The sequence below is a fragment of the Diabrotica virgifera genome, chromosome 3 (assembly GCF_917563875.1).
Source record: "Diabrotica virgifera virgifera chromosome 3, PGI_DIABVI_V3a".
Lineage (NCBI taxonomy): Eukaryota > Metazoa > Arthropoda > Insecta > Coleoptera > Chrysomelidae > Diabrotica > Diabrotica virgifera.
Window position 1 is genome coordinate 95,233,668 of NC_065445.1, and position 25,517 is coordinate 95,259,184.

Genomic DNA, 25,517 nt, shown 5'->3' on the forward strand with positions numbered 1-25,517 from the left:
TTCCAATCAAAAAACAACATTCGAGACCTAGACATAGAAGGTGCGTAAATCTACGGCAAGTCCGACAATGACAGTCTCAAGTTTTAATTCCCTAATTACTTAAAGTAAGTAAAATCTATGTTTAAAAACATGAGATGTAGATCCTTGAAACACACTCAGTGATCAAAAGATCCAAGGTTAATGGTTTGACGACCACTCGTACGAAATCAAACAGATGAAATAGATTAGATATATATAGATTTCCGCACTATATTTACTATAGACTTGCCGTAGATTTACGCACCTTCTATGTCTAGGTCTCGAATGTTGTTTTTTGATTGGAATGTGTCTAAAGATATTCAACCTCTCATCTTTATTGATAAGCCCATAGAGGTTGAAGAGGGCGAAACACATTTCTAAGAACTGGTGTTTGGATCTTTGATTCTATTCGAAAAATTTTTCCCAACCCGAAATGGTGGATGTGTGAATTGTTCGTAAGGGGATTTTTCCACATTCTCTATTTCATCTGTTTGATTTCGTACGAGTGGTCGTCAAACCATTAACCTTGGATCTTTTGATCACTGAGTGTGTTTCAAGGATCTACATCTTATGTTTTTATATATATATATATATATATATATATATATATATATATATATATATATATATATATATATAGGTCTGGATCCCGCGTATGAAAAAAAAGTTGATTAATAGCAAGCTGAAAATTTGTTAATAGCTTAAGGGTGTCTAGTCGGACAAAATTTGATATATGGGAACACTGGAACAAGGGAAGTTTTAATTGTGGAACAGGTTAAAAATTTGGAACGGTCAGACCACGAAAACGGCACATGTATTTTGTCCGACAGAACAGACTTAAACTCTCCGAGCAGAGATTAAACTCTCATGCAAAAATCAGACTGCTATTTATCACCAAATGGGCGTTTTAATGAGTGGAACATGTAAAATATGTCAAATGACAGGAATTATGACAGGTGATAAATAGCAGTCTGATTTTTGCATGAGAGTTTAATCTCTGTTCGGAGAGTTTAAGTCTATTCTGTCGGACAAAATAAATGTGCCGTTTTCGTGGTCTGACCGTTCCAAATTTTTAACCTGTTCCACAATTAAAACTGCCCCTGTTCCAGTGTTCCCATATATCAAAGTTTATCCGACTAGACACTCTTAAGCTATTAACAAATTTTCAGCTTGCTATTAATCAACTTTTTTTTCATACGCGGGATCCAGACCTAATATATAAAAAGAATTACAGAAGGGTGAAGAACAATTTTAATTAGGATGATAGTTAGGGGGTTGTTTTCACTGATTTTTTCGTGGAAAAAAGTAGGTATCGACTTTATTTTGATCATAAGTCACTTAATTTTTACGATAGAAACTTTTTTTTTTGTTTTTTGAAACATCTATATTGTGTAAGTTTTCCTCGAAAAATGCAAAGTTTCCCGTTATTTGGGTTTGAATATTTCAAATTATGCATTTGACGAAAAAAGCTAACCTTTAACATGTCGTATCTCGGTTTGTGTTGGTCGTAGAAAAATTATAAAGAAAAGATACAATTTTGTTATCTACAGTTTTTTTGATTAAATGCATATTTTTCGAGTTATTCTCAAAATACCCTCTAAAAATGTCGATTTTTTCGTCGAAAAACTGTTACTTTCAACCGCGAATAACTCGGAAAATATTAGTTTTAAGAAGAAAACGTAAAGAACATTTTTTTTCTTAGAATTACTTTTTCTATCGACATCCATGGTTAAAATGTAACGAAAAATTACCACCCCCGAGATGGGGTGGCAAACACCCCCAAGGTTTTAGCGTACAGCGGCAAGATATAGAAAATGTTCCTTGGGCTATTCCCTACCTTCCGTGAAAATATCAAGTAAATCCATGCTGGACAAAAAAATTGCGAGCCAAAATGCTTCATTTCTTGGCCTATATATATATATATATATATATATATATATATATATATATATATATATATATATATATATATATACATATATACATATGCTTTCTGTTGTTTTCCGGGTTTGACTCCGCGTTGAATAATTTTGGTTTTGATAAAAACCATTATTTTGACGACGTTTCGGCAAGATCTCACTTGCCATTGTCAAGTCAGGTAGTTTATAGTTAGTTAGTTCCGCTTCTCGCTGCTGCTTGAAGTAAACTGAGAAGCAGCAGCGAGAAGCGGAACTACCTGACTTGACAATGGCAAGTGAGATCTTGCCGAAACGTCGTCAAAATAATGGTTTTTATCAAAACCAAAATTATTCAACGCGGAGTCAAACCCGGAAAACAACAGAAAGCACATATAGCTCCCGCGGAAACTTCAAGTGTAACATATATATATATATACATATATATATATATATATATATATATATATATATATATATATATATATATATATATATATATAAGATTATGGTATTCTTGACTGTATATTCAAATATCAAGCAGTGATTCTTGAGGATGCAGTCTATTTTGGCCCACAAGATATATATATATATATATATATATATATATATATATATATATATATATAAATAGATGAAATAGAGAATGTGGAAAAATCCCCTTACGAACAATTCACACATCCACCATTTCGGGCTGGGAAAAATTTTTCGAATAGAATCAAAGATCCAAACACCAGTTCTTAGAAATGTGTTTCGCCCTCTTCAACCTCTCTGGGCTCGTCGGTAAAGACAAGAGGTTGAATATCTTTAGACACATTCTAATCAAAAAACAACATTCGAGACCTAGACATAGAAGGTGCGTAAGTCTACGGCAAATCCGACAATGACAGTCTCAAGTTTTAATTCCCTAATTACTTAAAGTAAGTAAAATATATGTTTAAAAACATAAGATGTAGATCTTTGAAACACACTCAGTGAACCAAAGATCCAAGGTTATTGGTTTAACGACCACTCGTACGAAATCAAATAGATGAAATAGAGAATGTGGAAAAATCCCCTTACGAACAATTCACACATCCACCATTTCGGGCTGGGAAAAATTTTTCGAATAGAATCAAAGATCCAAACACCAGTTCTTAGAAATGTGTTTCGCCCTCTTCAACCTCTCTTCGTACGAGTGGTCGTTAAACCAATAACCTTGGATCTTTGGTTCACTGAGTGTGTTTCAAAGATCTACATCTTATGTTTTTAAACATATATTTTACTTACTTTAAGTAATTAGGGAATTAAAACTTGAGACTGTCATTGTCGGATTTGCCGTAGACTTACGCACCTTCTATGTCTAGGTCTCGAATGTTGTTTTTTGATTAGAATGTGTCTAAAGATATTCAACCTCTTGTCTTTACCGACGAGCCCAGAGAGGTTGAAGAGGGCGAAACACATTTCTAAGAACTGGTGTTTGGATCTTTGATTCTATTCGAAAAATTTTTCCCAGCCCGAAATGGTGGATGTGTGAATTGTTCGTAAGGGGATTTTTCCACATTCTCTATTTCATCTATTTGATTTCGTACGAGTGGTCGTTAAACCAATAACCTTGGATCTTTGGTTCACTGAGTGTGTTTCAAAGATCTACATCTTATGTTTTTAAATATATAATATATATATATATATATAAAAAAAATTTTCCCAGCCCGAAGTAGTGGATGTGTGAATTGTTCGTAAGGGGATTTTTCCGCATTCTCTATTTCATTTGTTTATATATATATATATATATATATATATATATATATATATATATATAGCCGTCCCGAAAACTGATCTATTAAATCGAAAGAGCCACTTAACAAAAATCGTATCGAAAGCAACTATTTTCGGGACGATTTTTTTTTACTTTTGGACAGATTTTGAGTATCTATCAAATTAAGATCAGATGAATATTAATTTTATATATATTTTCCCACATAACGGAATATGTGGCAGTGAAGAGGTGGACATCTGGAGAATTTGTTTCGTCAATAGTACAAATTGTTTGCCTCGTAGTAGAATAAAATAAACTAATTTTAAATAAAATGGTTTTATTTGTTTGCAAATAATTAACAATTGAACTGAATTCAATATAAACATTGCGTCAGCCAGTTGAGAAAACTATTCAGCTGAGATTTGCGTTTCTTGAATAAAATTGTTAAAACAGCGCGCACATTAAACAAAATGTATTGACCAGTCAAAAACATTCGTCACACAACTAAACAGAAAAAAGTCATTGAATATAATTAGACAGAATTCATGCATTTTATAGATTTAGAAACCTTCGATAAGATTCAATAGACATAAATTTATTAGACAGGCTAGAAATTCTAAGAGCTAAACATTTACGATGTATATACACTTTAAAATTGAGTGCACAGAAAACATTACCACACTGTGTATCGTTACCTTGATAGGAAAAGAGGAAAAACAGGCTCTACCACTTTCACCCACTGTTCATTCGGTTCTATAGTCCGTCCCACCTTGACTTTACAGTATTAGGAACATAGGCAATGCACAGGGCCCCCGTAAGGGTTACTGGCGCCTGTGTGCAAAAAGGGATTTTGGCGCCCTTAAGGAATTTTGGATCATGTTTTATTTTTTATTTTTTTGAAGGTAGGTAGATGCTTGAAATAAATCAAGAAACTGAACTTTAGAAGTCATATTTATAGTCCATTCACTCACGGTAAAATATTACAAAACCTCCGAATTTTAAAGAAGCGCTTGGATCGACATTAAATTTGGCATATACATCATAGCTAACATGTCAAAGAAAAAAGTGATAGTGTGCTTAGTGTGGGGTTTTTATTGAAAAATGGACATATTTATGTATATTCACTCGCAAATAACTCGAAAAGTATTGACTTAAAAACAAATTATAGAACAAAAGTTGTGTAGAATTAGTCATTTGGTTGTGTATAATTAGGGGTGAAACTCACCCCGAGGGAAAAAGCACACATCGACACAATATCACTTTTTTTTTCATTGACATGTTAACTATGTGTATGCCAAATTTCATGTCAATATAAGCGGTTCGTTAAAATTCACAGCATAAACCGTTAGTAAATGGATTATTCTTTGTAGACTAAAATATCAAAATGAAACAAACAGAACAAAATCATAACAAAATAAATTAAAATACCTGACTTCTGACATGTTCTAGCACATAAGAATCAGTAGTAACTGGATGATATTATACTAATAAAATTTCGTGTGTATTTATACCTTCTTTTTATTTAGGTACCGTGTCCTTATTCTTCGTATTAAGAGCTTGGCCGTCATTATGTTTACAAGTTTCTGAAACCCTTCTCTATCGGCTGCTGCGAAAAATAATTTTTCTACTATGGTTCCACACCATTATCTAATATTACGCCACCATGAAAGTTTCTTTCGACAACTCCGTCTCTTTCCCTCCCCTTTTCCTTGTATTATGAGGCGAAGAAGATGGTATGTATATCCTCCAATTACATCGCCGAAGTATTCTGTTTTTCTCCTCTTTTTCTCCTATTTATATCTATCCTATTTATATTTCTCAACTTTTACTTTAAAATTAATTTTTGGTTTTTTTGTTTGTTTTTTTTTGCAATTTTTGACCCCGGGTTTTGGCGCCCCCAAAGCATGGCGCTCGTGTGCATTGCACACTTTGCACATATGGGAGCGGGGGCCCTGGCAATGCAGTCCTCATAAGAGTTTTTAGCTCGGTGATGCCGATTTTATTAAAAATAATTTGTAATCGAACATTAGACAGATTAAACTAAAACTAAATAAGAAAATCTACGGTTTCGTTTTGATTAAAATCTGTCTTCCTCCATCCCCCGATAGCACTATTTCTAGGTCTACCCGTTGTCAAGGAGGCTCTAAGGAAGACAGATTTTTACCATTCCGACCGTAGATTGTCGATATAAATTAAAATAATTTATATCGCAGTATGGATAGAACGCCCTCTAACGGGGAATAAGCGAAATGAATTTCGACTCAATTCAAGCTTTCTGCTTAACCCAGGTATAACATACCAAAAGGCACCGCCAGGAAAATATTCCACTTTGCGGTTCAGAGAGCCCATATGAAACGAGACTTTGTACTCTATGCAGAGTATGGCATTAACAAAATAAGAAAATCTACGGTTTCGTTTTGATTAAAATCTGTCTTCCTCCATCCCCCGATAGCACTATTTCTAGGTCTACCCGTTGTCATGGAGTCTCTAAGGAAGAAGGCTCTAACAAAATAAGAAAATCTACGGTTTCGTTTTGATTAAAATCTGTCTTCCTCCATCCCCCGATAGCACTATTTCTAGGTCTACCCGTTGTCAAGGAGGCTCTAAGGAAGACAGATTTTTACCATTCCGACCGTAGATTGTCGATATAAATTAATCGCTTAATCGATATAATTTTCGCTTATTCCCCGTTAGAGGGCGTTCTATCCATACTGCGATATAAATTATTTTAATTTATATCGACAATCTACGGTCGGAATGGTAAAAATCTGTCTTCCTTAGAGCCTCCTTGACAACGGGTAGACCTAGAAATGGTGCTATCGGGGGATGGAGGAAGACAGATTTTAATCAAAACGAAACCGTAGATTTTCTTATTTTGTTAATGCCATACTCTGCATAGAGTACAAAGACTCGTTTCATATGGGCTCTCTGAACCGCAAAGTGGAATGTTTTCCTGGCGGTGCCTTTTGGTATGTTATACCTGGGTTAAGCAGAAAGCTTGAATTGAGTCGAAATTCATTTCGCTTATTCCCCGTTAGAGGGCGTTCTATCCATATTGCGATATAAATTATTTTAATTTATATCGACAATCTACGGTCGGAATGGTAAAAATCTGTCTTCCTTAGAGCCTCCTTGACAACAGGTAGACCTAGAAATAGTGCTATCGGGGGATGGAGGAAGACAGATTTTAATCAAAACGAAACCGTAGATTTTCTTATTTTGTTAATGCCATACTCTGCATAGAGTACAAAGACTCGTTTCATATGGGCTCTCTGAACCGCAAAGTGGAATGTTTTCCTGGCGGTGCCTTTTGGTATGTTATACCTGGGTTAAGCAGAAAGCTTGAATTGAGTCGAAATTCATTTCGCTTAAACTAAAACTGTTTTAGTAGAAAGGCAATCTACAATTTTAGGAATCATATGCGTTCAAGTTTATTTGAGATACTATAGTTATTACGCATATGAATCCTAAAATTGTAGATTGCCTTTCTAAAACAGTTTTAATTTAATCTATCTAATGTTTGATTACAAATTATTTTTGATAAAATCGGCATCACCGCGCTAAAAACTCTCATAAGGACTGCATTGCCTATGTTCCTAATACTGTAAAGACGAGGTGGGACGGACTATAGTCATTCAGTTAATCAACCAGGAACCTTGTCGATTAAAAGCGGAATTACCGACAATTTAATCATATGTAATAAAAATTCAATATCACAATATCTACAAAAAAATCGTAGTGGCACTCAGATGCAAAATGAAAAATAATAAGTGAGCAAATGACTTTTAAGTACTCATGTACTCAAATCACCGACTTGTCAATATTACAATTTTCATTGATAAATTAAAATCTTTTGCATGTGAATAAAATGATTACTTGTTAAGTTTATGTATTCAAACATTGTGATTTCTTTGAAAATTACAACACTGAGTACATGAACTCGCAAACATTTATCGCACTCAATAAAAAACAATATCAATAGCTAACAGCAATGTTTATACTTAACAGCGGAACCTTAGATTTTACACATAATATAACAGCAGTCTTTCCATAACTACCAACAAAATGTTTTAAACATTACAATAGTACATATTATAAAATTTATATTTTAAATTATATATTAATACATCATATAAAAGTGTGGTAGGTACCTTTATATCGAGGCTTAATAAACTTTACTTTTGAACATTCAATTGAACTTATACTGTAAATATTTTCATTAAGAATAAGGATAAAACTTAAGAAGATTATAATAATAAAATGGCTAATCATGTTAGAAATCCTAAAATATACACAATTAAAACTTTTAAAAACTTTCGAATCGATATTTGTATAATATAATATATTTTTTTTGGACCGGCGTAGCTCAGGCGGTAGTATGCTTGGCTCGAGTGCTGGTAGGCCGGGGTTCAAATCCCAGCGCCGGCAAGGACAACTAGACATTTTTAAAATGTCTATAGGCCCCAGGTCGACTCAGCCTGAATAAAATGAGTACCTTAGGTAAAACCAGAGGTAATAATAGGCGGTTGAAGCGTAGCACTGGCCCTGTTACCTTCCTTGTATACCGTAGGCCCTAGATATAGCAGACTACCCTGCTATAATCCCAAAGCCGCGTCAGCGGTATAAAATAGGAGACTATTATTATTTTATTTTTTTCTTGGCGCCATAGTTGTAATAAATTAAAGATAGTTACAAAAACCAATACACCAAATAGCACAACAAACACAACGTTTCATATACAACAAAATACTAATTAACGATAATTTTATAACACTAGGCTTAAAAATTCACATTGTGATTACACTTACCCCCCCCCCTTAACACTAACATACATACACATACAAATACACACTGGAGTTCGACAGGGCTGCGTCCTATCACCGACACTATTTATCATTGCAATAGACTCGATCCTGACCAATGCAATCAAAAACAAAACAGGAATACGATGGAATGTGTTCAATCAACTTGAAGATTTGCAGTTTGCAGATGACTTCTGCTTGCTCTTCTCAGAAAAGAGGCAATACATGCAGAAACAAAACCGAAATAATAGTAAGAGGCACAAAAAATGGGTATGCACATCAATATCCGGAAAACAAAAATAATGAAAATTAATACATCTAGGGAGATGGGAATATACATAAATGAATAAGAAATAATTGAAAATGTAGAAAAAAATCAACTACCTAGGAAGTATACTCGATAATAAAGGAAAAATAGATGAAGACGTAGAAAACAGAAATAGTAAAGCCCGAATTAGCATACCACTCGTTAAACAATATACGGAAATCTAGAGAACTATCCAAAAACACGAAAATAAGGATCTTTAACACTAATGTAAAAAGTGTCTTACTCTATGTAACTGAAACCTGGAAAATATCCAAAACTAACTTGAATAAGGTTCAGGTATTTATTAACAAATGCCTTAGGAGAATAGAAGGAATATATATTGGCCACATTTAATATCCAATGAGGAATTGTGGAGAAGGACGAAAGAAGAACCAGTTAGTTGCCAATTAAAAGAAGGAAGTGGAATTGGATAGGCCATTTACTAAAAAAAGAAAAAGACATAACAAAAGAAGTCCTTGAATATAAGCCGACAGGAAACAGACGAAGTAGAAGGCCATCAGAAACCTGGAAGAGAAGTACCGAGAAAGAATTAGAAAACATAAATAAAACATGGACAGAAATAAAAATAGATGCAAAAGATAGAAGCAAGTGGAAGAGAACCGTAGAAGCCCTATGTTCCGAACGGAACCAAGAGGATTAAGTAAATAAGTACCTAAGTAATAACAAATAAAGAAACTTTGGCTGTATACAACCTGTTTTTGAATATGCTAAAGTAGCTTGCCTGTTGTATGATTTAGTATTTTTTATTAAGAATGAAGAAACCGATGTGGGGATATTTTTTGGGAGATTCAATATACAATGTTTACATATTTTGGTGACTTTTTCACAATGTATAATATATCCCCTTTGAGTATATTGATGTTTGTATCACAAAAACTCTAAGATAACGAGCTCTTTAAAAATTTTTATTAGTTAAAAAAATAGAAGAAAGTTCAATGTAACCTCCATTAAACTCTCGATATATAAGCTAACTTTTTCGAACACATAAGGAAACCATAATGTATAACATTATAAAGGAATGCGATATAAAAAGACAGTACACCACAGTTAAAACATAGTCAATGAGTTCAACATATTATAAAACTACCTATAGCTATTGTATTTTTCCAAAAGAACCTGTATTTCAGAATCTGCTGCTTCATCCTGAAAATATAGTTTGACAAATTAACAAAAAATATAAATAAAAATTTAAGTAATTCATTTTTCTTTACAAAAAAAATTACTCGGTCAGTGACGACTGATAACTGACAACTGGTTAATAAGAATTGCGAAGCCGAAGAACCGCCAAAATAATTTCAGCAATAAAAATTAAACAAAAAACTTAACTTATAAAAATACAAAGTACTAAATATCCATAGTCCGTTTAGCTCACATCCCAAATCTGGGTACCTGGGTATCTGGGTACTTTCTCTAAAGCTTTTCCTTTAATGTAGATTGTTTCGTCTTCAATCAAGGAGTATTGTATCGTCTGCATATCTGAGATTATTTACGAGTGTTCCGTTAGTGTTTGAGAAGGCTTTCTCAAAGTCTTCTTCTTCTTTTATATAGGCAGTATTGCCTGTTTTTCTTCAACGGTGCCTTTCATTCTTCCCCTAAGTTGTCATTCCATCTTTTCCTTGGGCGTCCTATACTTCTCCTGCCTAACGGTGACTTGTCCCTGGCTATTCTTACTATCCTTGATTCAGACATCCTGCTTATGTGCTCATTCCACTCTTCTTTTCTGTTCTTTACCCAGGTATTTATATTGTCTACCCCACATATGCGTCTAATTTTCTCACTTCTTACCCTATCCTGTAGTCCTTTTCCAGCAATCCTTCTTAAGATCTTCATTTCGTTGGTTTCCAGATGTCTTCGTGTTTTGCTTGTATCTGGTCTTGTTTCGGCCGTGTAAGTCATAACTGGCCTAATAACTGACTTATATATTCGGGCCTTTGTTTCCAATCTTTTCCAAACGACACAATTTTCCAAATTGTGTCGTTTAGGCATCCGGCCGTTCTACTGGCTTAAATTATTTGGTCTTTTACCTCTTCTTCGATATTGTTGTCGGCTGATAGATTAATTCCCAGATATTTGAAAGTCATTATTTGTTGTATAATGTGATTGTCTAACTCCAATTTGCATCTTATTGGTTCTTTGGCAATTACTAAGCTTTTTGTTTTTTGGGCTGATATTTTCATATTCATTTCTTTTGCGTTAATGTTGAACTCGTGCAATAATCTTTGTAGGTCATCTTCGCACTCTGCTACTAACACGGTGTCATCAGCGTAACAGAGTATTTTTATCTCTATTGCCCATTTTGTACCCTCTTTTTTTTCTTCACTTGTTTTATTATTGCATCCAACATTATGTTAAACAGTAGAGGGCTTAGTGAATCTCCTTGCCTGATTCCTGTGTTTGTTTCTATGGGTTCTGTTATTATTCCATTGACTTTCACTTCTACTTTATTTCTTACATATATGTTTTCTATCAGTTTTATGATATCCAGTGGTAAAGTTTTGTCATATAGTAGGTGTATGACATCTTTTAATTGGATTCTATCAAACGCTTTCTTTATGTATATGAAACAGAAAAAGGCTGGAAAATTTATCCCTCTATAGTTACTGGGGTCTGCCCTATCACCTTTCTTAAATAACGCTATCATTTGAGTGGTTCTCCATTGTTCTGGAATTCTTCACGTATTTATTATTTTACTTATAAGGATATTCAGTTATTTGTGAAATCTACCTCCTCCGTATTTTAAAAGTTCATTAGCTATTCCATCTTTCCCAGGAGCTTTTCGATTTTTTATCTTTTTCAAGGCGTTCTTTATATCTACCTCTTTAATTTCTGTTTGCTCATCCGATTCTAATCCTGGTGTTTCCAGTTCTTCGTGATTAGCTGTTTGACAGAGCTGTTTTTAGGTAAGTTGTGCATGTATTTGTATTAATATGTTTTCATCATCATCATCATCATGGCTTATTCACTCCTGGCGGAGTGTTCGCCGCCGTTTTGGCCTCTCTGATTCATTTGTTACGGAGAATCAGTCCGCTGTTGTCTTTTATTATTATAGCAGCGTGTGTGACTTGGCCCTGTCTACAATTTTCCTCCATTCTTTCAGGTCCTTACAACGCTCCTTCCAATTGTAGATTCTCAGCTTCTTTATATCTCCTAGGGCTTGATCTCTCCATCTTGTTTTGGGTCTTCCCCTTGGTCTCCCTGTTGTTGGTCTCCAGCCAGTTATTCGCTTTAGCGTAGAGTCTGGGTTAGCTCTTTCTGTGTGTCCCAGCCACCTGAGCCTTTGCGCCTTCACGAACTGAACCTGAACGATCAATATGTTTTACTTCTATCAATTCCTTCATCTCTGCTCTTTGACCTCTTATCATTTTCCACATTTTCTTTTGCATCCCATAAAAGTCGTGCTCCATCTCTTTTGAAAATGCTTCCCAATGTTCTGTTTTCTTCCTTCTTACTATTGAGTTTAATTCATTTCGTACTCGTTTTATATTCTTCATATGTTTGTCTCGTTCTTTTGGACTTATATTCTAGGTAGATTTTCTTTTTTTCTTGGCATTTTATTTTTATTTCTTCACAGAACCATGGTGTTCTCCTTTTCTTTCGTATATGTTTAATTATCTTACGTTCTCCAAGTGCTTCCGTTGCTGCCATTTTGATATTATCTCTGATCTTCCTCCAACTTTCTTCTATGTCTTCATCCGGTGTTATGTAGTTTCTCAAAGTCAACTAGACATATGAATACGTCACAGTTGACATCTCGTCATCATTCTATGAGTGTTTGTATATTAAATAATGCCTCTCTAGTGCCAAAGCCTTTTATCAATCCCAGTTGGTTTCCTGTTATGCTATCGTTTAGTTTTTTGTAGATGCATTTGTGGATCACTAGCAAGAAAACTTTTAAAACATTGTTCATCAAACTGATCGTCCTATATTTCTTACATTTCATTGCGTTGGGGTTTTAGGTTATTGGAATGAACTCTGATATTAGCAAAAACTAAGTTTTCAATCTAATAGCACATAAAACAACACCAAACAATGTTACTCTACATCCTACCAGATTGAAAACAATGGGAACCTTCTCTGGTAATACCTTCGAGGCTTCTACAATTTGCAAGCCATAACGGATGCTGAGACTAAGGAAGATGAGGGAATTTTACAATTGATAACTTGACCGCGCTGAGCAGATGGGACGCGAATTATAAATTGTAAATTTCCCTCATCTTCCTTAGTATCAGCATCCGTTATGGCTTGCAAATTGTAGAAGCCACGGAGGTGTTACCAGAGAAGGTTCCCATTGTTTTCAATCTGGTAGCATGTAGAGTAACATCGTTTGGTGTTGTTTTATGTGCTATTAGATTGAAAACTTAGTTTTTGCTAGCAGTTGCCGCTAGGGCATCCCTGCCATTTCGTTCGTTGCAATCCGTGACTGCACGCTGTGGTTTGTCCTAGTTGGGTCAGGGAGAGCAGCATATGTGCCTCCTGATGAGAGACTAATAAGTTTCGAAACCGGTAGAGGTGCTTGCTGCACTCTCTGATTGGACTAGAATAATGATGCGGCTGTAGTTTCGTGTTGCAACGAAATTGAAAATGGTTATTCATTTTTGATTTCGATATCAGCAATTCTTTCGGAATTTCCATCTTATTTTTTTTTAATACATTTAACAAGAAAAAAACTAAACTATAACAAAGAATAGAAAATATTTCATGATCTTTTGTTTGAAAACAATATCAAGAGCAAAAAGGTTTTTTAAACGAAATATTCTTACCGGTTTACCATCATTATTACTATTTTTGGCTTTATCCAACCACTCAACAGCCTCTTTATATTCCCCACTTTGTATAAGACATTTGGCTATCATCAATTTGTTTGATTTCCAATCATAATCTACAATTTTCTCAGCTTCCAGGAAGTTTTGAAGGGCGTCAGGATAGGTAGAGCTTGGAGGGTCACCAAAAAAGGTTGATGCCACCTTCCGTTCATACCTAAGAAGAAAAGATATTTATTATAGGGCTTTTCATTCAGTCATTTGTTTCGAGCTTCTGTCAAATGTCGTGTAATCCGTGTATATTAATATTATACACAGATTATACAACATATGACAGAAGCTCGAAACAAGTGACAATCGATGAAAAGCCCTATACTTAACACATACACATGATCACAACTACGAAATGCATACAGTATGATATAGTAGAAACGGAATTCGGCCAGAATGCCCAAAAAAGTGGCGGTATCAATGTTTGGTATACCTGTTTTAAGAAATTCGAGTAGCCGCTTTAAAGATAAGCACTTTCCGGTATTTTAACATCGCATTAATCATTGTAAATTAGTCATTTTAGAACTTACAGAAAACACTAGCATATTAGTACAGTTAAAATTATTAGACGATAAAATTATTAAGCAAGAGAAATTAAACCTTTTTTCTACTTCATATACGGGAGTTCTTGCCTCATATACGGGGGTTTTTGAGCATTGTTTAACACTTCCGCGCATCTATGCATTTCCCCACTTTTGTGGTAAACAAGTTTGTTACTGTAAAATTGAATAAACAAGCACACACGATAAACGTTTTATTAATTATTTATAAAAATGAATATAACGTTTTTCTATTCTCATACTATAATATATCAATTATGATTTCACTACCTGTATCATAATCAACTTCATTATAATACAGATTTTCATTACGATACAGATTTTTAAACAATAGAATCGCGATATGGCATTCGCGATGAAAGTGGCACACTCGCAGTGGCCAATGGCGAGTCAAATACATACGCTTTGACAGTTCTCAATATGTAATCAAACTACTTAGTTTGTTTGCATTACAAAATGGACCGTGATAGTTTGACGTCAAAAAGGTTTCCAAACAAAGCACACGTTTGACGTCTGTTATTTGATAATACACGTGGTTTGTGTAATAATTTTTAATTTTATTTTGTTTTACAAATCATCTGCACTTTTTTATAAAGACACAATCCTTGTTAGTCATATCAATAATATTGCTTTTAATTTTATAAATGTCCCTACAGAAAATCAAGGATTTACAGACTACATAGTACTTACTGCGTTTCTTCAGGATCTTAACCAGTCCTATTTGGAAATATGGTGGGAAATATACTATGAGCATTTATTACAATCGGGTACCCAACACATTACCATTTTGTAAAAATTAAATATCCTACAAGCAATATATTCCAATTATAAAAACGAAAATAGCAAACACCACGTGTGAATTTTTGACAGATTTTTGTTTTGTTTGGAAACCTTTCCAGAGTAGCCAACATTGATTTGATGTCGCGACTATCACGGATCATTAATAAATTTGAATATATTTTTTGTTGTGAATGATCATAGAAAAAATCGTGTACACAACTTGCATTTAATGATCATTATGAAGCTAGTATTTTATACGAAACTCGCCGCTAGGCGGCTCGTTCCGTATCCCTCATACTTACTTCATAATGGCCATAATTAAATGCTCGTTGCATTTGAGTTAGTTACATCAAATTATTCGTATTTTAAAACACTATACAAAAATAAAGCGAATTAGAATAAAAAACGGCATTATTCGCCTATAAAATGGCATATAAATTTAGCCTAAGAATCAAACACGGCAATCTCCATGAACGCTTTAGAATCAAAGTCAGCAATGTCCTTCTTTGATATACCACATATAGATATACCACTATTAGTCGGCTGGAGTCGTTATTATAATTTTTAAAACAAAATGTTGCTGTTTTATTTTTATGAGCTATCATACATAAAATTATCTGTAAAACGCTCCAAGGTAACATAAAAACCTTTTATTATATTCTTGCCGAAATAGTATATACTGCTCAATATAATTTTATAAAAAAAAAAAAAAAGAAAAAAAGAAAGACGCTACACTGAGAAAGGTTAAGTTTCCGCGGAGATAGTCCGAACGAGACCTTTATCGCAGTAAAACGAACCAGTTGTAATGAGCAGAGAAGATAAAAAATACGAAGAGCTATTATTTCGAACAGAAAGTGACGGTACCACGACAGACGAAAACGACAAGAAGAGAAAAGAGGAAGAATTGGAACGGGCTTTTAACAAAAGTCGGAAAATAAGCAGATCTCCCTCCTACAGAAAGGAGAAAATGGAGGAGAATATACAAAAAATTATGGAAATGATGGCAGGAGTAAATCTAAAAATCGAGGAACAATCAAGAGAACTTAGCGAGATGCGTAGAGAGCAGAAAGAATATAGAGATGAAATAAGAGAGCTACGCCAGGAGAATGTAACATTAAGAGAAGAAAACACGAAACTAAAACAGGCAGTTTATCAAATAGAAGAACGGCTTGAAAGTTTAGAAAATCAAAAAAGGCGGAAAAATATAATTATACAGGGATTGAACATAGATACAAATGGGCCAGATATCCTAAAACATGCAATGAAAAATTTTATGCAGACAGAATTAGAAGTAGATGTACAAATAGAGAAGGCTCTGAAGTTAGGAGAAAAAGTTTGTCTGGTTGAGCTTGAAAAGGAAGAAGATAAAAGAAAAATCATGCGAAACAAAATCAAATTGAGAAATCGAGAAGAAGGTCTAGTTTATATCAACGATGACCTATCAAAGAACGACAGAATTGTACAGAAACGTGTCAGACAAAAAGCGCAAGAACTAAGAAAGGAAGGGAGACAAGTGAAAGTAGGGTATAAGAAAATATATGCCGATCATGAAATATGGCGCTGGGATGGAATGAACCAAACGTTGGTGGTAGAGACCAAAGCAAAAAAACTAAGCAATAGCAATGAAAGGAAACAAATGACGACGAAAAATGCAAAGAATAGGATTACGAACTATGAAAATAAAACAAATCAAGACAGCAATAAAAAAGAAAAGCCGAAAAATGACAAGATACAGTTTGCAACAGAGACAAATAAGACGGAAACGACGCAGGCAATGGACAAGGCAATAAGTAAAGATAACAAAAAGAAAACTAAAGTCAACTTGGGTACATGGAATGTAAGAGGCACATACGAAACAGGAAAACTCAAAGAATTAATTAGAGAAATTAAAAGATATAATGTAGAAATAATAGCTTTACAAGAGACAAAACAATTGGAAACAGAAATAGTAGAAATAGAAGACGTGGCATTTTTTAAAAGCGTAGGAGAAACCAGAAGGTTAGGAACTGGTTTTATAATACAGCGAAAATGGAAGGAAAGAGTAATGGCATTCCAACCAATATCAGATAGACTATGCACAATAAGATTAAAAGGGGACAAACGAAACATAAGTATAATAAATGTACACGCACCGATTGAAGATGCCACAGAAGAAGAAAAAGATTAATTCTACGAGCAATTGGAAAGAGAATATGATAAATTACCAGGGTTTGACATCAAAATAATAATGGGAGACTGCAACGCCAAAGTAGGAAGAGAGAATATATACGAACACATAATAGGGAAATATAGTAAGCATGAGGTGTCGAACGATAATGGCCAAAGAATAATAGGCTTTGCAACAGAAAGGCAAATGGTGATACGAAGCACACAATTACGCCGAAAAGATATATATAAAGGAACGTGGATTTCCCCTGATAAGAAGACAGCAAATCAGATAGACCATATTTTAATAGAGAAGAAGCATGCAAACAATGTAATAAATGTAAAGAGCATGAGAGGAGCGGACTGTAACTCTGACCACTACCTGGTGAGAGCAGAATATAAAATCGAGCATAACATAAAGCGAAACAATAAAACAACAGAAAAAATTGGAAAACAATTTAACATAGGACTACTAAAAGATAACAACACACAGAAGAAGTATGAACAGGGATTAACCAACAGACTAATCAGGGAACAAGAAACGTCAAGCCCAGACAAACAATGGCAAAATATCAAAGAAGCAATCTTGGACACAAGTAAAGCAATCCTAGCGAAAACCAAAAGAAAACACAAAACAAAAGATTGGTATGATGAAGAATGTCAAGAAGTAGCAGAACCAATAAGAAAAGTAAGACTCAAAAATCTCACAAATGACGAAGAAAGCACTAGAGAAGAATACAGAGAATTGAGAAAAATCATGAAAAGAAAATGTAGAAGCAAAAAGAGAAAATACAACGACAACAAACTGAAAGAAATAGAAGAAAAATTAAAAAAAAAAGAAATAAGATCATTCTACCAGGAAGCAAAAAAAAAATGGAAAGAGGATATCAAAAAAACAACCCATATATGAGAGATTATAAAGGGATGTTGCTAAATGAGCCTGAAAAAATAATGGAAAACTGGCAAAACTATTTCACAGAACTGCTAAATAAGAGCGAAGTACAAAAGGAAACAAACCATGAAATTGAAGATGATCAGATAGCAATAGAAATACCCACAGAACAAGAAATAAAGAACGAAATAAAGAGCTTGAAAAATAACAAAAGCCCAGGAATAACAGAAATATCGGCCGAAATGATAAAATCAGGAGGGAAAAGACTACAGAAAGAGATATACGACCTGATAAAAAGAATATGGGAAGTAGAAAAAATGCCAGAAGAGTGGACCATAGCAAGAATGTGCCCTATACATAAAAAAGGTGATAGAATGCTATGCGAAAACTACAGAGGCATCGCACTATTAGAAATAGTTTACAAAATCTTGGCACAAAGTATAAGAAAAAGGCTAAGTCATTATTCGGAAAAAATACTGGGGGAATACCAGGCAGGTTTTAGAAACAACAGATCAACGACTGACCAAATATTTGCCTTAAAAGAAATACAGACTACCTGTTACGAACATAAAACAGTACTATATGCTTTGTTCATAGACTTTAAGCAGGCTTACGACACAGTAAATAGACAGCAGATGTACGAACTGATGAAAGAATTGGGGATACCAAGTAAAATTGTCAGGATGATAAAGATGACGATGGAAAACACAACAAACGAAATAGCTTGGAAAGGGTATACATCCAAAAAGTTTGAAACCAAGGAAGGATTACGACAAGGAGACCCACTATCAACAATGGCATTCAATCTAACATTGGAAGGAATAATCAGGAAAAGCAGAATAAACATGCAAGAAACGATATTTAAAAACGGCCACCAATGCATAGCATTTGCAGATGATCTGACGCTATTAGCAACAAGCAAAAAAGAACTACAAAAGTTAATGAAAAACATAATATATATAGTGACTGTACACCCCGATATGGGGCTAAGTCGCGTAAGCTTTCTAGATCCTATTTCTTAGGAGGATCAGTCCCTTTTGCTTATGTTATCTTCTTAACGATTTCTCTCCATTTTTTCCTATCTCTAGTTTTTCCCCGCCATTCTCTGACTCCTGCGTTTTTTAAGTCTTCTTCAACTTCTTGCAACCACTTTGATCTTGGTCTTCCTCTTTTCTTTCTTCCTCCTGGATTCCATTCTATCATAGCATATGTCACTGCTTCATCTCCTGCCCGCCAGATGTGACCTAACCATCTAACTCTGCATTGCTTTATTTTGGTCACGATATCTTCTTTTAGTACTTTCTTAATCTCTGCATTTGTTCGGCTTCGATATTCATTTTGCTCTGTTCTGATTGGTCCCAGTATGGTTCTCATGATCTTTCTCTCCACTATTCTTAAGTTTTCTTCATCTTTTTTAGTCATCGTCATTGTTTCTGCTGCGTATAATAATATTGGTCTAATTATGGTGTTATACATTCTCATCTTGGTTTTAATAGACAGTATTTTGCTTTTAAGTAGTGTTTTATTTGCAAAATAAGCTTTATTCGCTGCCAATATTTTTTCTTTTATTTCTGGTATTCTTTCACCCGTTTTGCTTATTGTCACTCCTAGGTATTTGAAATGTTCTACATCTTCAAACTCTGAATTTCCTATTTTGGTTTTTCCTTTTATTGCTGGTTTCCCTAGTCTTAATATTTTCATCTTTTCTTCATTTAATGTGAGTCCCATTGTCTCCCCTTTCTCTTTTATTTCTTCTAGCATTTCTTTCATTATGTTTCTATTTTTTGCAATAATAACAATGTCGTCTGCATATGCGATTATTTGTCCACCTCTTGTTCTTAGGTTTCCTTTGTTTATGTTTCGTAGTACATATTCTAAAGCTAGATTAAACAGTGTCGTGGATAAGGCATCCCCTTGTTTCACTCCTTTATTTATAATGAATTCATCTGTCTCGCCTCTTTGCGTCTTTATGCTAATTTTGGTAGTTCTCATTGTCATATTTATTAATTTTCTGAGTTTATGTGGGATTTTTAATTTTTCCAGGGCAATCATTAGTTGTTTTCTCTTAATCGAATCAAATGCCTGTTTGAAATCGATGAATAGCATTTCTAATTGCAGTTTGTATTCATTTGCTTTTTCCATTATTTGTTTTATTGTGTGTATAGCATCTATTGTTGATCTTCCTTCTGTGAATCCACATTGGTACTGTCCCACTCTCTTCTTCGTGATCTTTGACAATCTTTTTCTTATTATCGAAGTCAATATTTTATATGTTGTGCTTAGTAGTGTTATTCCTCTATAATTTTCACAAATTTGTTGGTCTCCCTTTTTATGTATTGTTATTACCTGCCCTATCTCCCAGTCCTCTGGCATCTTCTCTTCCTTCCATATATTTTTCAATAGTGATAGTATTTTTTCCTTCAGTTCCTTTCCTCCATATTTTATAAGTTCCATGTTAATTTCGTCTTTTCCTGGAGCTTTTCCATTTTTGCTCTTCTGTATTACTTCCTCGAGTTCATCTATTGTTGGCTCTTTTGAGACTGCAATGTGTATTTCGTCTGCATCTTCGTCCACCGTTTCCTCTTCGTGCATTTCTTCTCCAGTGTATTCCTCCGTCAAGAGTTCTCTGTAGTGATCTGCCCATACCTGCCTATATTCAGTGTCTTCTACAATGACTATTCCCTCTTTATTTTTTATTCCGTTTGTTTTACCTTTGTATTTTTTGGTTTGTTCTTTAATATTTTTATAGAAATGTTTCGTGTTTCTATTTGTTCTTTCCTGTTCTATTTCTTGCATCTTTTCATCTGCCCATCTTCTTTTATTTTGTCTTATAATTTTCTTAGCGTCCTTTCTTAATTTTTCATAACTTTCTGTGTCTTCCTCTTTATCCGTTCTCAGCCATTTAATTCTTGCTTGCACCTTTTGTGCTGTTAGTTCTTTACATTCGTTGTTATACCATTCGTTTTTTGTTTTCTTCTGGTGTTTGCCTACCTGCTTTTTTGCAGCTTCTTCTATTGACTTTTTGATCATGTCCCATTCTGATTTGATGTCCTCTGCTTTATATTTCTCTCTTATTTGCACTGTTACTTCTTCTTCATATTTTTTCTAATATCTGCATTCTGCAATTTATTGACATTCCATTTTTTCTGTTGATTTTTCTGTTTAGTTTGGATTTTAACTTTTTGTCTTATGGTGGCTGCGACCATATAGTGGTCTGAATCCGCACACGCACCTCTGAAAGTTCTCACGTCCTTCATTGAAGATTGTTTTCTTTTGTTTATTAGTATGTGATCAATTTGGCTACACGTTTTCTGATCAGGTGACCTCCATGTTACTTTATGCATTTTAGGGTGTTCAAATTTTGTTGAGCTTATTATCATGTTTGTTCTTGTTGCTAGGTTACATAGTCTTAGACCATTATCATTAGTGTTTTTGTGTACGGTGTGTTTTCCTGCAATTTGCTGTAAAAAATCTTCTTTTCCAATCTGGGCATTGAGGTCTCCTAGTATAATTATAACATCTTCTTTGGGTATTTTTTCCATCTCTTCTTCTATCTTATCATAAAAATTGTCTTTATCGTCTGTGTTGCTTGTTTCTGTAGGTGCGTATAGGTTTAATAGTGATATATTGAATGGTTTATTATTTATTCTTACATACGCAATTCTTTCACATATCGGTTTAAAGTTTATGACTTTTTCTCTTAGCTGTCCTAGAATCATGAATCCCACTCCTTTTTGTCCTTGCTTCTTTCCTCCTGAGTATAATAGTGTAAAGTCTTGTTTATCAATCTGTCCTTGTCCCTCCCACCGTATCTCTTGCAGTGCTGCAATATCTATTTTATACTTTGCTAGTTCTTTGCTTATTTCTAGCATTTTTCCTGGTGCCAACATCGTTCTTATGTGTCGTTTTTTGTGATACATCAATTTATCTGCACTCATTTCCTTTTTATTTGCCTCGTCCGTCGCCAAATAAGTATTGTCTTGTATTCTCTCATCAGTTGCTAGTTTTTTGAAACGTTTTGAAAAACCTCATCCAACTGATTCTTGTTCTTATTCCATTTCCTCTCCCGTCCATCTATTATCAATTTGTTGTGCTTAATTTGGACGCGTTTTCCTTTCTTTATTTCATCATTTGCTATTTTGACTATTTCTTTTTGTATTTGTAATTCCTCTTTCGTTAAATCATTGTTTATATATATTCTTTGTTCTTTTACTTCTTTAAGTTTTCTTTTATTTTCCATTACTTTTATTTTTTCCTCTTTGTTTGGCAATCTGACTAAACATGTTTTGTTTCCTAATTTCACAGCTTCTTCTATCTTTATATTAATATCTAGTTCTTTTTTCATAAAGTTCTCCATTGTTTCTTTTAGTAATCTTCTATCTCCCGTATCTATTGTCATTCCCTGTACTATAACATTATTTTCTTTTCTTGCTCTATCGAGTCTTTCAAGGCGCACTTTTACATCTTCCAGTTCCTTTTTCATGTGTTCATTTTCTCTTCGCACTTCACCATTCTCTTGTCTTAATTCTTCTAATTCAATTCGGAGTTCCCTCATTTCTTCTCTGTATTGCCTTTGCTCCTCTTTAATTTCTTTTACGTGAATTTTCAGATCTTGTGTCTCTTTCGTTAAGTTTGCCATCATATTTAATATTTGGTCTAGTTTGTCTTCCTCTGTGTTCCTTTTATCTGGGGTTCTTGATACTTTTTTGCTTTTCGAAAAAGACTGCTCTTCATTTTCTCTATATCTTTTCCGATTATCGTCGGATGTGTAATCGTCGGGGTTCATTTTCTTACCGAAATTGCTCGCGATAAAATCACCCTCCCCACCTATCGCGCCAGAGGAAGATGATTTTCTCAAGCAATATGTTTCTCTTTCGAATGTGTTACCCCTAAATTGAATTAAATTAAATTATTTTACGTTATTTTGGAGCAGTTCGATTCAACAGTTCCCACCTTTAACTTTCAAAATTCCAGTTTCTGGAGCTTGTAATCAACGTTCTAATGATCTACTTTTTTGGCTTGATGTTGAATTAAATTGTATTTGTTGTTTTAAGTTTATGTATTGTATTTAATATTATTGTACTTACAGTCTGTTTCAAAAGTTTATTTCTATAACTTCACTTAACACTAATCGTCTTTGACACACTGTAACTAAAATCACTTTAGAAACTATTTCTTATTCGCCAAAAAATTGAATTTTTAGAGAGCCTGATTTTTCACGTGTTGATCTGCCCACACTAGAGATGGGAATCCCAAAAAAAAACATAATAACAGAAGCCAAAAAATTCGGACTTAAAATAAATGAAGAAAAGACAAAATATATGATAACGGGAGAGATCCAAAAAGAAAAAGAGAATAACATCATAGTACAAATAGATGGAGAAAAACATACTCGTTTAAAAGAGCCAAAGAAATTATTTACCTGGGAGCCAAAATAGATGAAAATGGTCATGAAGAAGGGGAGATAAAGGCAAGAATAGCTAAAGGAAATAAAAAATATGGAGCATTACGCACATTATTGAAATCCAAATACGTATCAAGAAAAACAAAAATAAGAATTTATAAGACTGTTATCAGATCTACAGTAACATACGCAAGCGAAACATGGGTGCTCAAAAAGTCAGAAACAGACCTGTTAGAAAGATGGGAGAGAAAAATGCAAAGAGCAATATATGGAGGTGTGAAAATAAAAGGTCAGTGGAGAAGAAGAACCAATAAAGAATTAGAAGAACTATATCAAGAGCCAACGATTACGACGACGATCAAAGCACAGAGAATACGATACTTGGGGCACATAGAGAGAATGGGAAGTAAACGAATGCCAAAAATGGTACTTTCACGAAGACCAATACAAAAGAGGAGGAAAGGCAGGCCAAGGAAAAGATGGAAGGACAGTGTATATGAAGACTTGAAGAAAAGTAACATTGAGAGATGGAAAGAACTAGCATTGGACAGAAGGAGATGGAGAGAGGTTGTGAAGGAGTGTATAAAAAAACTGAAGTGTATTTAAATAAAATTTATAAGTTATGTAAGTTATATTAAGTTATTTACTATATTATTTATGTAATCAGAAATGTAAACATTTTAGCCCTAGGCCTACAAGGCCTTTTGCGCTTAATAAATATAAATATATTCTTGCCGAATTTTAGTATCAAAACCGGCAATATACACCTTTTAGTATCAAAACCGGCATTCTCCATTATTTTTTTCAATTTAAAACAAAACTTGTTAATAATTTAGGTAAAATTTTTTCACTATTTGCTGTCATTTGCCATTGTCTTACAAATGAAACTATATTTGTTTAGATATCACCTAAAATAAACGTATATCATTGTTTTGCGGTTTACTCAAAAGTCAAAATGATGGAAATTGCCGACTTTGTTACTAGGACCCTCATATGCGTCTCGCGTATATGGGGCACAGCACGTTTAAAAACTCCCGTCGCGAAAGGGTTAAGAACAAAAAAAGCAGGTTAATTAGCGGAACCGATTTAAAATTATTCTGCACAATATATTTGAAATATTATTTGGTTAAAACATCGCATTTTTATTGGTAAAAAAATATATTAATATGTCTGGACTAAATTACGGTCCTGTTGATATCCGGTAAGACTTGGTCTTCACACAATCTTGCCAAACTGAATTTTGTTATGTTCAGCTTAAATTTTCTAGCCAAATTGCAAGTCTACTATACTTATACTTCTATTACTAGTTACTATTTTTTAATTTACCATTTCAATCCAGCTGCTTCATAATTGAAGTGGCCCATCAAATGGTGTAGAGTTCCATCCAAGGGATGTATTTCCAAAGCTCTCAACACATGTTTTTTGAACAGAGCTCCATCCGCAAGTTTTTCAGAAATGGAGCCGAAGCTACACCGATCGCCAACTAGAATAGCAAACCACTTGTGGGCCTCTGAGCTGTCTTCTTTTAACCGTAGCGATGCTTCACAAGCGTCAATTCCTAAATACAAAAAAAAAAAGAATTTAAAATCAAGATAATCAGCTAATCGACAACCGCTTAGCTGTTTGTTTATGTGATTATGTAGTTTTGCTATGTACATATAACGTAAAAAATGTGTCACCTCTCAATTTTTTTGCGAAAGCTGGATTGCAAAATTTATTTTTCAAAATCTATTAAACCGATCTTAATGAAATTTACAGTATTGATTTATTATACAAGGTGTCCCAAAAGTAGTGGAACGGTCGAATATTTCGCGAACTAAACATCGGATCGAAAAACTGAAAAATACGTGTTCAATCATTTTCAAAAATCTATCCAATGACACCAAACACCAAACCCCACTACACCCCCTGGAGGTGGGGTGGGGGGTAACTTTAAAATCTCAAATGGAAACTCCCAGTTTTCCTTGCAGATTTTAATTCGTTACGTAAAAGTAAGCAACTTTTATTCAAGACATTTTTTCGAACTGTGGACAGATGGCGCTATAATTGGGAAAAACGATTTGTCCTGATACCATAGGTAAATATAGAAACGGTCTAATATCTCGAGAAATACACATCCAAATGAGAAACAAAAAAAAAAAAAA

General features: G+C 34.1%; 1 protein-coding gene across 2 annotated transcripts in view; it reads right to left on the reverse strand.

Annotated features, from left to right (window-relative positions):
- Positions 1-3,971: 3,971 nt before the first annotated feature.
- Positions 3,972-25,517, reverse strand: part of LOC126881948 (regulator of microtubule dynamics protein 1-like) — a 74,002-nt gene continuing 52,456 nt past the window's right edge. For both annotated transcript variants that reach the window (XM_050646690.1, XM_050646691.1), the window contains 3 exons: positions 24,700-24,931; positions 13,542-13,758; positions 3,972-9,924 (listed from right to left, as the gene is read on the reverse strand). In XM_050646690.1, coding sequence (XP_050502647.1) covers positions 9,865-9,924; positions 13,542-13,758; positions 24,700-24,931 — 509 coding nt within the window. In that variant the 3' untranslated portion in view covers positions 3,972-9,864. The remainder of the gene's footprint in view (positions 9,925-13,541; positions 13,759-24,699; positions 24,932-25,517) is intronic.